The sequence below is a fragment of the Heliconius melpomene genome, chromosome 21, assembly GCF_056956725.1.
Source record: "Heliconius melpomene rosina isolate 202511_hmr_F chromosome 21, ASM5695672v1, whole genome shotgun sequence".
NCBI lineage: Eukaryota > Metazoa > Arthropoda > Insecta > Lepidoptera > Nymphalidae > Heliconius > Heliconius melpomene.
The window spans coordinates 7120665-7133135 of NC_140409.1; the positions used below are offsets into that span (position 1 = coordinate 7120665).

The 12471-nt window shown below is 37.2% G+C and overlaps 2 protein-coding genes across 3 annotated transcripts in view; both read left to right on the forward strand.

The window, feature by feature from the left end:
- LOC146527083 (DNA (cytosine-5)-methyltransferase PliMCI-like) lies at window positions 1-7291 on the forward strand. Its single transcript, XM_085206156.1, has 8 exons — window positions 1-138; window positions 280-452; window positions 528-915; window positions 2273-2486; window positions 3034-6016; window positions 6177-6357; window positions 6594-6775; window positions 7166-7291. The coding sequence occupies exons 2-8, from the start codon at window positions 330-332 to the stop codon at window positions 7238-7240; spliced, it is 4146 nt and encodes a 1381-aa protein (XP_085062282.1). The 5' UTR covers window positions 1-138; window positions 280-329; the 3' UTR covers window positions 7241-7291.
- A 2190-nt stretch (window positions 7292-9481) lies between these two features.
- Ets65A (DNA-binding protein D-ETS-3) overlaps window positions 9482-12471 on the forward strand; it is a 65046-nt gene continuing 62056 nt past the window's right edge. For both annotated transcript variants that reach the window (XM_085206311.1, XM_085206312.1), the window contains exon 1: window positions 9482-9627. The gene's annotated coding sequence lies outside the window, so the exon portion shown is untranslated. The remainder of the gene's footprint in view (window positions 9628-12471) is intronic.

Below are 12471 nucleotides of genomic sequence, written 5' to 3' on the forward strand. Positions count from 1 at the left end.
AATAGAGAAGTAAATTAAGCTTAACTGGCACGCCTAATACCCATAAAATAAGCAACAGAACGTTCCCGCGCTTTATCGTTTATTTGATTGTTGACAACTGTCATGAAATATAGAAAACTGTATTTTACTCAAAATTAAGTAAGTAGAGTAAATGTGTTCTGTGCTTTTATTAAGTTTTTGTTCACTATTTACTTATTTTTTCTCAAAAATTTATTTTTTTTATTTTTTCTCAAAATGTTATCATAAGAGTGAAAAAACAACTGAAATAAAATTTTTAAGGTACTTTAAACATACATAATATTTGGAGAGTGGAATTAAAAACGCCGGCCATGCCTTCAATAAATGATGTCCACGAAAACCTATCGGTTAAAAGTCATCAGTTAAAGATTAATAACATGTTCCGAACTAAACGCAACAGAAGTCCTGAAGTTCAATTAAGTGTTGATAATCCGGTAAGGTTTAATATTTTTAATATCATTTTTTGTTTGTAAGGAAATGTTCTCAGTTTTAAACATTTTATATTTTAGAAAAGGAAGAAGATTGATGAAAAAGAAAACATTGAATGTTCTGAGAGCATATTAAAAGAAGCAGAGAAAAAACATGATGTAAACTGTTTTAATGCTTCATGTAAAGATGAACCTCATAATAATAATATTGTAAGAAATAATGACCTAAATGTAAATAGTGACAGTGAAAAATTTAATTATGTAAATAATAATGAACTTGAAATCAGCAAAGATGATAAAGAGCAATTGAAAAATAATGTAGAAAAAAATTCGATAGCAGATTTAGAAAAATGTGACATATGCGGACAATTCTTAAATAATTCAGACATTTTATATTACCAAGGGCACCCTCAAAATGCCATAGAAGAATATGTAGCACTGACTGATGAAAAATTGGTACTTGCTTCTGGTAAGAATAATATTTATGTCTAACTAGTAACTTCACGGTTTTGGCCACTTCAACTACACAATTGAAGATGAATGGATAAGTTCCATTTTTAGATTTTTGTTGTTCTATACATGAAATAATGTTATGTGCATACAAACAATTTTAGAACAATCAAGTTTGTGGCTATTTTAGAACTTTAGAACTTCACTTATTGATGGATGTGTCATGTACACAATGTAGTTATATCAGTTTTTGAATTTTTGAACCTTTAAATTAGATTTTCTTGAAATTAGAATTTTGCAAAATTTTGCCTTCATCCACTCATGTCTCAATTATTTGTTTACAAATAAGAAAGAGATGAATTACATATTTTAATAACATTATCATTTTAAACTATCAACCAATTATTATGTAGCAATTTTATCAGGTAAAATTATTGACGTAACTTTGTAAATAAGACTAGTTGTGGGTTTGATTCCTACTCCAGGAAATGAAATGTTTATTTAAATTTTCATTCACTTGCTCTGGTGTTGAGGGCTAAGTTTGGTGCTGTATTCTGCCATGCAATACCTTCAGAATTTGGAGGTAAGTGGGGAACAAAGTAAGTCTTAATATTAGGTCCTGCTTGCCTACCCTGCTGTGTGAGAGACAGTGAGGCTAATTTTAATTTACTAAGAAGACAAAATATGGGTTTGAGACTGCTACTCAACACTAAATTTCTTGAAAATGGAGCAGTGCTTTGAGAATGGAGTGTAGGCAAAGGAGAATCTAATGTTAATCAGATTCCCTTGCCGTTGAGTAGAGTTTTGTTGAGACAATTTATTTTTGTTTTATATTAACAATATTAACTGAATAAATTGATAATATCTCATTGGTTTTGATTTCATAATGTACTAGTGGACCCGGACGCGGCTACGCCTGCTTGAACTATAAGAATATTTTCGCGTCGGTCATACTCATACTATGCCGCCCGAAGGCTAGGTCATTTCAAATCAATGACATTTCCTTAATTATTTATTAGAATGTTATACAGTAAACTATAATTTCAATCTTGATAAAATGCTAAAAGTGACTATTATATTTATTTTCATAAGGATGAATATCAAAATGTCACAAAACGGTTGTGTAGCGACGCGAAGGTTGTTATTAACATGGCAGAATAAATTGCATGTCAAATTAGAAAATACTTTAAAATATATTAGTTTATATGTGTCATGTAATGTTATATAGCCTATAGCACTTCTGAAGAATGCAGCTTTCATACAAAACAAAAACAATGTAAATCGGACCTGTAGATCCAGAGATCTTAGCGTTCAAACAAACAAACTCTTCCGCTTTATTATATTAGTATAGATTGAAATTTATTTAATTGGTTTAGGTGAAGAAGGTGACATTATGGAGAGACCACAAACAAATATAACAGGGTTTTCTATATTTGATGAACAAGGTCACTTATGTCCCATTGATGGTGGACTTGTAGAGAGTGATGTCAGGATATACATGTCAGGTTACCTAAAATCCATATGTACTGAGTCTCCTGATATTGACGAGGATTCTATACCAGTAAAAGATGTTGGTCCCATTATAGAGTGGTAAATTTTTTTTTGTGATGTTATAATTTACTTGCTAGTAACTATTTTGCTTAGAGTAAGATTTTGTTATGTTATATGTAATAATCAAGTTTTAAATCAGTAAAGGTGTAGGTGTTAAACAAGGCATTTCATCTTAGTTGTTCAATTTGTATCGAGATAGTTGTCCTCAAGTAGTGAAACAAAGTGACATAGGAGTGGAAGTGGGAAATTTGAATGTTATTTTCCTAATGTACACTTGCAGTGTACATGATGCAGTGCTCATTGTTCTGTTATTAGAGTGAGAAAATGAAAATATTTAATAATTAAGTTTTTTCTACAACAAATAATCATATCTTAAAATGTTATTATATTAAGGATTTAACCCCTAATTGGATATTTTCCATATTATTTATTGTTATAAATAGTATATTCTAGTAGGACATTAGAAATTTTGTTTTTATAAGGTTCTACATAAAAAATGATCTGCTCATTTAAGGCTTAAACTACTATATTTTGTAAATAAACATTTTTATAAAGGTAACCTAAATAATACCATAATATTTTTAAGGTTTATACATGGCTTTGATGGAGGGACAAGAAATTGTATTACATTGTCTACAGAATTTGGAGAATATAATCTACTTAAACCGAGCACAGAATATACACCTCTTTTGAATAATTTGTATGAAAAAATATGGCTGAGCAAAGTAGTAGTAGAATATTTAGAAGAGTATCACTATCTTCAACCCTCTTATGAAGATCTGCTTGAAGTAGTGAGAGAAAACTCTATACCAGACTTGGATAGCGCCCAAATGACAGAGGAAATGTTACATAAACATGCTCAGTTTGTTTGTGACCAAGTCGTGAGCTTGGAGACTGATGAAGATTCTGAGCCTCTTATTACACTCCCATGCATGAGAGAACTTATTAAGTTGATGGGTATAAAATTCGGAAAACGGAAAGTCCACGCCAAAATAGATTACAAGAAAGTTAATAAAAAAGCGTGGACGAAAGCCACTACCACTCCACTAGTTAGGAAAACTTTTGAAAGTTTCTTTACAAATCAGCTGGACAAAACCAACCACGAATTGGTACTGAGAAGGAAGAGGTGCGGAGTGTGTGAAGCGTGTCAAATGCCAGACTGCGGGCAGTGCAACGCGTGCCGCGCCATGGCCAAGTTCGGTGGCCATGGCCGCACCAAGAAGGCGTGCGTGCGGCGCCTCTGCCCCAACATGGCCGTGCAGCAGGCCGACGACGACGACGACGACGCAGACGACGACGACTCGCCCGCGCACCGGACCGACCATATCGACGACGCCGTGCCCGTCAAGCTCACTGGCGCCCACAATAAAACTATTAAGTGGCTGGCCGAACCCCTCAAGGCGGACTCCTCTAAAGTATATTACGAGAGCGTCAAGATGGATGGCGCCGAACTGCGGATCGGAGATTACGTCATGGTGGAGACATCTCAACCCAACGTACCGGCAATGGTCGCCAGAGTTACCTACATGTGGAAGGAAATAATTAATCCTAAGGCTGGATATTTTCATGCAGAAGTTTTTATACGTTCATCAGACACAGTCTTAGGAGAGGTCGGAGACCCGCGCGAGGTTTATCTGGGTGATAGATGCTGTCATGGTGCTCCTTTGTCGTCGATATTGAGGAAAGCGCACGTAGAGAGAAAAGAACCACCCAAAGATTGGTTCCAGTTGGGTGGAAAAGAAGTTGTTGAAGAATTTTTTGAAGATGATGGTAAAACATACTTCTACCAAAAGTACTATGAAAGATTTACTGCTCGATTTGAGGATTTGCCGGCAGATCCAGAGTGCCCTAACCAATTAAGAAAACACAGGTTTTGTCCTTCATGTGAGCGAAAAACTAAACGGGATGCGAGAGATATTCCTAAAGTTTTTGATAAAATCTCAGAAAAGTCGTCCTTTGTGGATGCCAATAGAACCGAGTGGACGACGGTTAGATGGAAAGATGATAACTATAAGAAAGGTGGTGGAGTATTTCTTAAACCAGGGACATTCAAACTTAAAAATAGTATAATGGATAAAGATAATAATGGAAAAATGAAACTAGAAAAGGTTGATGAAGACATGTATCCAGAATATTATAGAAAGAGTGACAATTATTTACGAGGCTCTAATATAGACACAGGCGAGCCTTTTTGTGTAGGGCACATTGCAGCAGTCACCGCGGCTGGAGCCGGCCCTCTCGTCGCACCTCAAGATATATACCTAAAAGTTAATATTTTATATAGGCCAGAAAATACTACAAGTAGGTTTCCTCAAAATGAGGATCTCAATGTTGTCTATTGGAGCGAAGAATTGAAGGAAGTTTCATTTTCTAGCGTCGTAGGCCCGTGCCACTTAGTCTACATAGATAACATTCCTCAGCAAGACTATCTATACGATTGGCTCGAAAGAGATCCGAATAGAATATATTTCCGTTCGGCGTTTAATAAATCTTCCGGAGAGATCGAGGACGTCCCTCAGCACGCCAAAGGCGTAGGCCGCATGGAAAAGGGAAAGGGTAAAGGCAAAGGAAAATCGAGCAAAGCAGTAGAGCCGGTCACCAAAATAGAAGAAGCCAAAGTGAGACCTCTGAGAACATTAGATGTGTTCGCCGGCTGCGGCGGGCTGTCTGAGGGTCTGCACCAATCCGGCGCGGCCGAGTGTCGCTGGGCCGTCGAGCACGTGGAGGCGGCCGCGCACGCTTACGAGCTCAACAATCGCGCCTGCATCGTGTTCCGCGACGACTGCAACGAGCTGCTGCGCCACGCGCTGGCCGGCGCCTCGCACTCGCCCGCCGGCCTGCGCCTGCCCGCACGCGGCGAGGTCGAGCTGCTATGCGGTGGCCCGCCCTGCCAGGGCTTCTCTGGCATGAACCGCTTCAACTCCAGAGAATACTCTAATTTCAAGAATTCCCTCGTCGCCTCCTACCTCTCCTACTGCGACTTCTACCGCCCCAAGTACTTCATTCTCGAGAACGTGAGGAACTTTGTCGCTTTCAAGAAAGGCATGGTGCTTAAGCTGACACTGCGGGCGCTGCTGGACATGGGCTACCAGTGCACGTTCGGCGTGCTGCAGGCGGGCAGCTACGGCGTGCCGCAGACGCGGCGGCGCCTCGTGGTGCTGGCGGCGGCGCCAGGCCGGCGCCTGCCTGCCTACCCTCGCCCCACGCACGTGTTCAGTCGCCGCGCCTGCGCACTCTCCGCCACCGTGGACGGTAAGCGCTTTGCCGCCGATGCGCAATGGGAAGAGGCGCAGTCGGCGCCGCGCCGCACGTGCTGCGTGCGCGACGCCATGGGCGACCTGCCGCCCGTGCCAGGCCTGGAGTACGGCAGCGCGCCCGCCACGTACTTCCAGCGCCTGGTGCGCGGGCGCGAGGGAGGCGACGCGGGTGCGCGTCTGCGCGACCACGTGTGCAAGAGCATGGCGCCGCTCATCCAGGCGCGCATCGAGCGCGTCCCGGCCGCGCCTGGTGCCGACTGGCGCGACCTGCCCAACGTGGCCGTGATGCTCTCTGACCGCACCCACTGCAAGGTACGCTCACCGGGTTGATTCTATTATTTACATTTATTTGTTTACTTATTACCTAACAGGTGATAGTAGCCAGACCTCTGTTATTTTACAAAGCCAGAAAATTTATGTGCGCATAAACAAAAAAATTAAACGATATAATGTAAAACTGTATACACACCAGGTCCTTCAATATCGCTACGAGGACAAGAAGAACGGGCGGTCAGGAACGGGCGCGCCGCGCGGCGTGTGCGCGTGCGCGGCTGGGCGCGCGTGCTCTCCGCACGACAAGCAGGAGAACACGCTCATCCCGTGGTGTCTGCCGCACACCGCCAACCGGCACAACAACTGGGCCGGCCTGTACGGTACGTGGACACATTACATCTTAATTGTTTAAGAGCAAAACATGCCCTTATTATATGCAGGCACCATCGACACGAAAGAATTCGAGACGATCTTAAGTGGCGGAACTCATCGCCACACTACTTACCGGAACGGGAAAAAGAAAATTCCTTCAGAGTACACATTTTTACATTTACAACAATCATTTCCACGACACCACAAGCTGTCATTTAGTCCTATGACTCCCTATTGCCGGCAGGTCGCATCTCGTGGGACGGGTACTTCAGCACGACGGTGACGGACCCCGAGCCGATGGGCAAGCAAGGCCGCGTGCTGCACCCCGAGCAAGCGCGCGTGGTGTCAGTGCGAGAGTGCGCGCGCTCGCAGGGCTTCCGCGACTCCTACCTGTTCGCGGGCACCGTGCTCGACAAGCACCGACAGGTTGGTACTCTGTCGTGCTCGTACTACGTTATTCTAGAGGAATTATGTTTTGAGCCTTGCCTTCTTACCAGAACGAAGAAATGGTAATTTTTAATATTTTATTGTGTGTGAATCGAACCCACACTATAGCATTTTGGCACTGTTGTTCCATTGGGCATTTGTGTAATAATACTACTTATAATTATATTGTTTTCCACTATTATAGGAAAGTGTTATATAATGGCAACAAACATTAAAACGAATAACATGAAATTTCTTTATATTTCATTAAAAATAAAAATTGTGGAATCGATTTTCAAAGCACAGCACAAACTATTTTCTTACTTGACACAAAAATATTGTTTTTCATCACTTTTTTACATAATAATAATAAAATATGTTTTTTTATAGATTGGAAACGCCGTACCTCCACCACTTGGGGCAGCTTTAGGAAGAGAAATTAAAAAAGCTTTAAGTGCATCATAACACCTTAATAATAAATGTTTCTTGACTATTATATATTAATTATTGACTATATTAGTTTGTTTTATTCTAGCCTTTACTTTATCTACCTGGTATTAAGATAAACATTATCTTATTTAATCGTATTTAGTATCTTATTTTTGATTTGGTATATTTATATTTATACTTTAATACAAATTATTCTTTAAGTACAAAAATTAAATCTCATATAAAAAATGACATTCAAAAACATGTAATAGTTTGTTTGTTGAAATGAAAGCAGAATAAAACAACAAGAGACTATGTGTTTTACAGCCGGCTGAGCTGGGGCTCAGGCCTCTTCCGCCACCATCCTTTCTGAGCGTAACAGCACTGCAGATAAATAAATATCCAATAATAAAAAAAAACATCTTTAAATAGGAGCATTTATTTATTCAAAACATTCATCAAGTTTTTATTATAACATTTACTTTATATAAAGAGATTAGCAAAATGTTATTGATTTTCTTATAATATATTAAAATGTATGTCTTGAATGTGAATAAATTACTATATCTTTATCTCCGACTGGTATATTTTGGTCTGTAAGCTATACCACTCTTCATTTCTCTGATATCTCCTGCTGGAAGACGACGCTTTACAGATATAGCATACACTCCTTTACAAAATCTACCTATAAAAAAACAGGTGGTAAATGACAGCTGAAGAAATATAATATATAAAAGGTAGTGAAATCAAATATATAAAGGGTAGGGAAATCAAATAAAAAAAAACAAACGATGAGAAGATTATTAACCGACTAACAAAAACGTTCGATCCCCACTCGAAGAAGTGAAATATTTTTTCTTTTTGACTAACTAAAACTACATTACTACTAAATCTTCTTAAGTCGATTTCGATGATTATTTTTTATTTGAAAGCTAATGTTCCTCGCGTCCCATTTTGATTTGATCCATTTCTGATAATAATAACAATGAGAAGATCACATAGGTTTTATATTTGCATTAAGTACTTATGTGCGCGATAAATGGGCGAATAACTGAATATCCCGCTAATCGATTTCGATGATTCTTTTTTTATTGAAAATACATAAGGCTAGTTTGATGAAAGTTTGTTTAGGTTGGAAGAAGTAGTTTTTTTATTACAAAACAATATGATTATATTATTTTATGCTGAACGTATTGTCTTATTCTGATTTTCTATGAACGTAGTTCAAGACTTAAATGTATGTTAATATTCTAATGAATGAACATAATTCTTTATTCATCATACATCACATTAATTATATTAAAATTGAACGTAATAGCTAAGGGTTTCACAAAAGAGAAAACAAAAAAGAGATGCTGATAATATGTACCACCTATGAATTACAGATACATATCAGCATGTAGGAGCCAGAAGAGCACGTATAATATAGAGTGAGAAACATTGAAAAATCTAAGCATATGCAATTCATACAATTATAAAAGATTATAATTTTTTTTTTCAGCTTCACGCTGTATCCCGCACACAGCAAGGTAGGCAAAGGGGACCTAGTCTAAGACACCCCGTTCCCCACTTTCCACCGAATTCTGGAGGTATTGCGTGTTGAGTGGCAGAACTCAACACCGCATTTTGCCTCGACACCAGAGCGAAGAAATGGAAATATAAACGTAAACAAATATTTCACTTCCTCGAGCGGGGATCGAACCCACTACCGTCGCGTTGCAGTCACACCCTTGTGCCGCTCCGCAACGACAGCCACAAAACTAATTTATAGTCAATATTTAAATGTAATATACACTGAGATCGCATTTAATTATAAAAATATGGAATTACAAAAATAGGTACAAATTTACCTAGCTGATATAATATAATATGTCACAAGAACTCTTATAAACATTATTCTAACGTGTCAAGTATATATAATATAAAAAAATATGTATCACTCAAATACATGTCCTCAGTAGGTACTACTATATTAAACATATTTCTGAATTCACAACAAACACGACGTACGAACGAAAAAAATCTATCTAAAGCTGTTATGGTTATCACTATCAAAATATTATATCGAGAATAATAAGATAGGAAGCGGAGACTTATCTCGAAAATACCATAGGCATTGTGGCTGGTCTTTTGTTGGTAAGAATGTCAGCGCATCGAAGGGGTGATGATCCCGCGCAGGCTGCGGCCCCGCCCCCTGGGCGTGGCTCCGGACCACCCCTCCCCGTCGTCTCCGACCACCGGACGAGGCTTCGCTATTATCCTAGCTTCCTGTCCGCGAACGCTCGCTTGTTCCTCGGATATATCGATTTGTTTATTTTTTTTGCCGCGCGAGCGAGTTGGGCTCTTCCGTGTGACGTGACGTACCGCCGGTCGGCAACGAAGACATGGACGGGGTCCCGATCGTGAGAGGCAACTAATTCAAGGTGAGCCATCGACTAGCAAAGGAACAAATGATATAGGTATAATAAAATAGAAATATTAAACCTCGAAATATATTTTCTAAGGGCCTTGAGTGCCTGTGAGTGTCATCCTCAAGATTTCTTTTAGACATCGTATCTGCCTTATGTAAGGATCAATCCGTTTTACAAAGCTCCGTCGGTTAATTTCAAATCTTAATGTACGAGTACATAGGTATATTTAATCTTCTCCTAATCAGAATTGGTAGCAATAAAAGTATTTAAATATAATTATTTAATAAATAAACGTTACTTACATCCTAGAAAACCTAATATATAAGTTACTACTGATTATTTTGTCAATTTAGATTATTTCAAATAATTTATAATTTTTATATGATATCCCCGATTTCTTTGAGTATTCGCTAAAAATATTCTAGATTTAGGAATTTTCTAGATGTCAATATTCAAATATACCAGTACCAAGATTTAATCCAGTTCCATAATTTACTTATACTTTAGATATGATAATTACATATCTATCAATTCCGTCAATAAATGGATAATTGTAGTAATTGTATAGATATTAATATTTTTTATGATACAGACAGGACACTGCATGTATTTTTAGAGTATATTTTATGTACATACGTCCTGTAACTGACGGTTTACTCAGATTTTTTCCGGGCATAAGCAGATATATTCTTTAAAGTTTTGTATAAATATAGGTAGGTACATCATACGTCTATAATATATACACCAGAAAGCCATATAATTTTGTTCTACGCTATATATATAATGTCTATTTACCTACCGGACATTCCAGTTCCCATTTTCCTCCGAACTGGAGGCACTGTGTGTTGAGTGGTGGAACCCAACGCCGCGTTTTGCCTTGGTACCAGAGCGGGGAGATGAAAATACTAAATACCTATTTGATTTTCTTGAGTTGGAATCCAACTCATAATCTGTCACGTTAACAGTCAGCCACGACGTCATTGCCTTTTTTACATTAATAACGTGTTATTTACATATAATTGCATCAAGATGAAATAAACTAAAGCTTTGTAAAATCCATTAACTAATAACAGCAACTTTGTATCTAATAACAGCAATAAAACTATATTAAACTTAACCAAAAATTAAAAATTAATTAATAGCTTCACTCTGTATCCCGCACACAACAGGGTACGCATAAAAAACAGAGTTAAGACACTCTGTTCCCCGATTTCCGTCGAATTATTCGAGGCATTGCATGTTTAACGACAACATACCATATTATAATACAACAGTTATAACAACATTATATGATCCATATTACATAATTATGTAAGACAGTCGACAACAGCGATAATTAATTCATGTTTGGATTTATGTGAATATTATTCAACAACAATTCAGCGCTGACTTGAGGTACGGTTGGATTTATGCCTCTATGTTAATATAACTTGATGCCACTACGATACGTACGTACTATAGTATAGTATACTATGTATGAGAGCTCGAAGCCAAAGCCTATGGTTCTTATAACAAGGACATAGGAACTGAATTTGATTAACTTGACCTCCCAATTTATACATTTACTAAACGGGACACCGTTATCTCTTGGACGGTAGTGCACTACATATTTTATGACGTTTTAATTCATTTCTTTATTCGGAAGCAGAGTTGTTTGTATTGTTTAGATTAAATTTGAATGAAAAAAAAATACACTTTGTTTCGTTAGAACTTGAGATATTTTCGTTATTTTCGTTATCATGTTATTTCTAAGATTCTTCACTAATGTTATATTAGTGAAACGCTTATTAATCTCCGCTTGTGCCGTGAAAATGTACCTATATACCAGCACATAAATCTTTGATGAAACCCATGTCGCCAAGAATTACTAGAGATTAAATTTTTGTAAATTTAATGATGTCTATTAGAATCTCTCAACTACATTAGTATTTATTGTATTTTTTTATTAAATTATCTATACCTTCTGTACCCGACCCTTCCTAAACGTTTCAAATCATTTGAATGAAATTTTGTGGCTATATATTATTGTAGGGATTGCTAGATGGTTTAAAAATATTAATATAATAAATAATTAAGTATTAATCTATAAATAATTGATAAAAAAAGGTCCCGCTGAGTTTTTTTGCGCCGGTTCCTCTCATGGCTGATGCGCCAACTTTAGTAAATAGTAAAAAAAATATTTGACAGACAGAATTAACTTTGAAAGAGAGAGTATTTGACAAATATATGTAGACATATAAATCTCGATGATCAGAAATGTATGGAGTTCTAATAAAACAATTAAGCTATAAGGATAAAGATCAATATAATAAGTCTTACTTTTTTTGACATATAAGAATCAAAGGAAGAGTGGATGGAGTTCTAGGTAATCAACTAACTATAAATAGTAAACCATTTTAACCTAACAAGTATTTTTAGATATTACATTTAGTTAAAAAATCTGGTGAGTCACACTGAATCAGAATTTTCAATAATTTCTATTTTTAATTTAAGCATGCTGCCAAAAAATTAAAATAGTTTATGGCTGTATTTATTTTTTATTTGGTTCGAAATGAGGTATTCGAGATGTTTAACTTTTAAATGTTAGTGGAAAATGGTTATAGCTTGAGAATTGTTATTCAGGCATTTTTTATTTCTTATAACTTAGCTGGACTATTGTGGTTCTACATCAGGTGTTTTTAATTTTTTTTTATAACTTATTGTATAGATATAGTTCTATATTGTTTTGTTATAAATATAAATATGAATTCAATTGAAACTTACGACTTATTTTATTATCTTATCTTTCTGTAGGAAAAGTTTCCTAATGCACATTTTTGGAAGAATGCACCACAAAACACGACAAACGTCCAATAA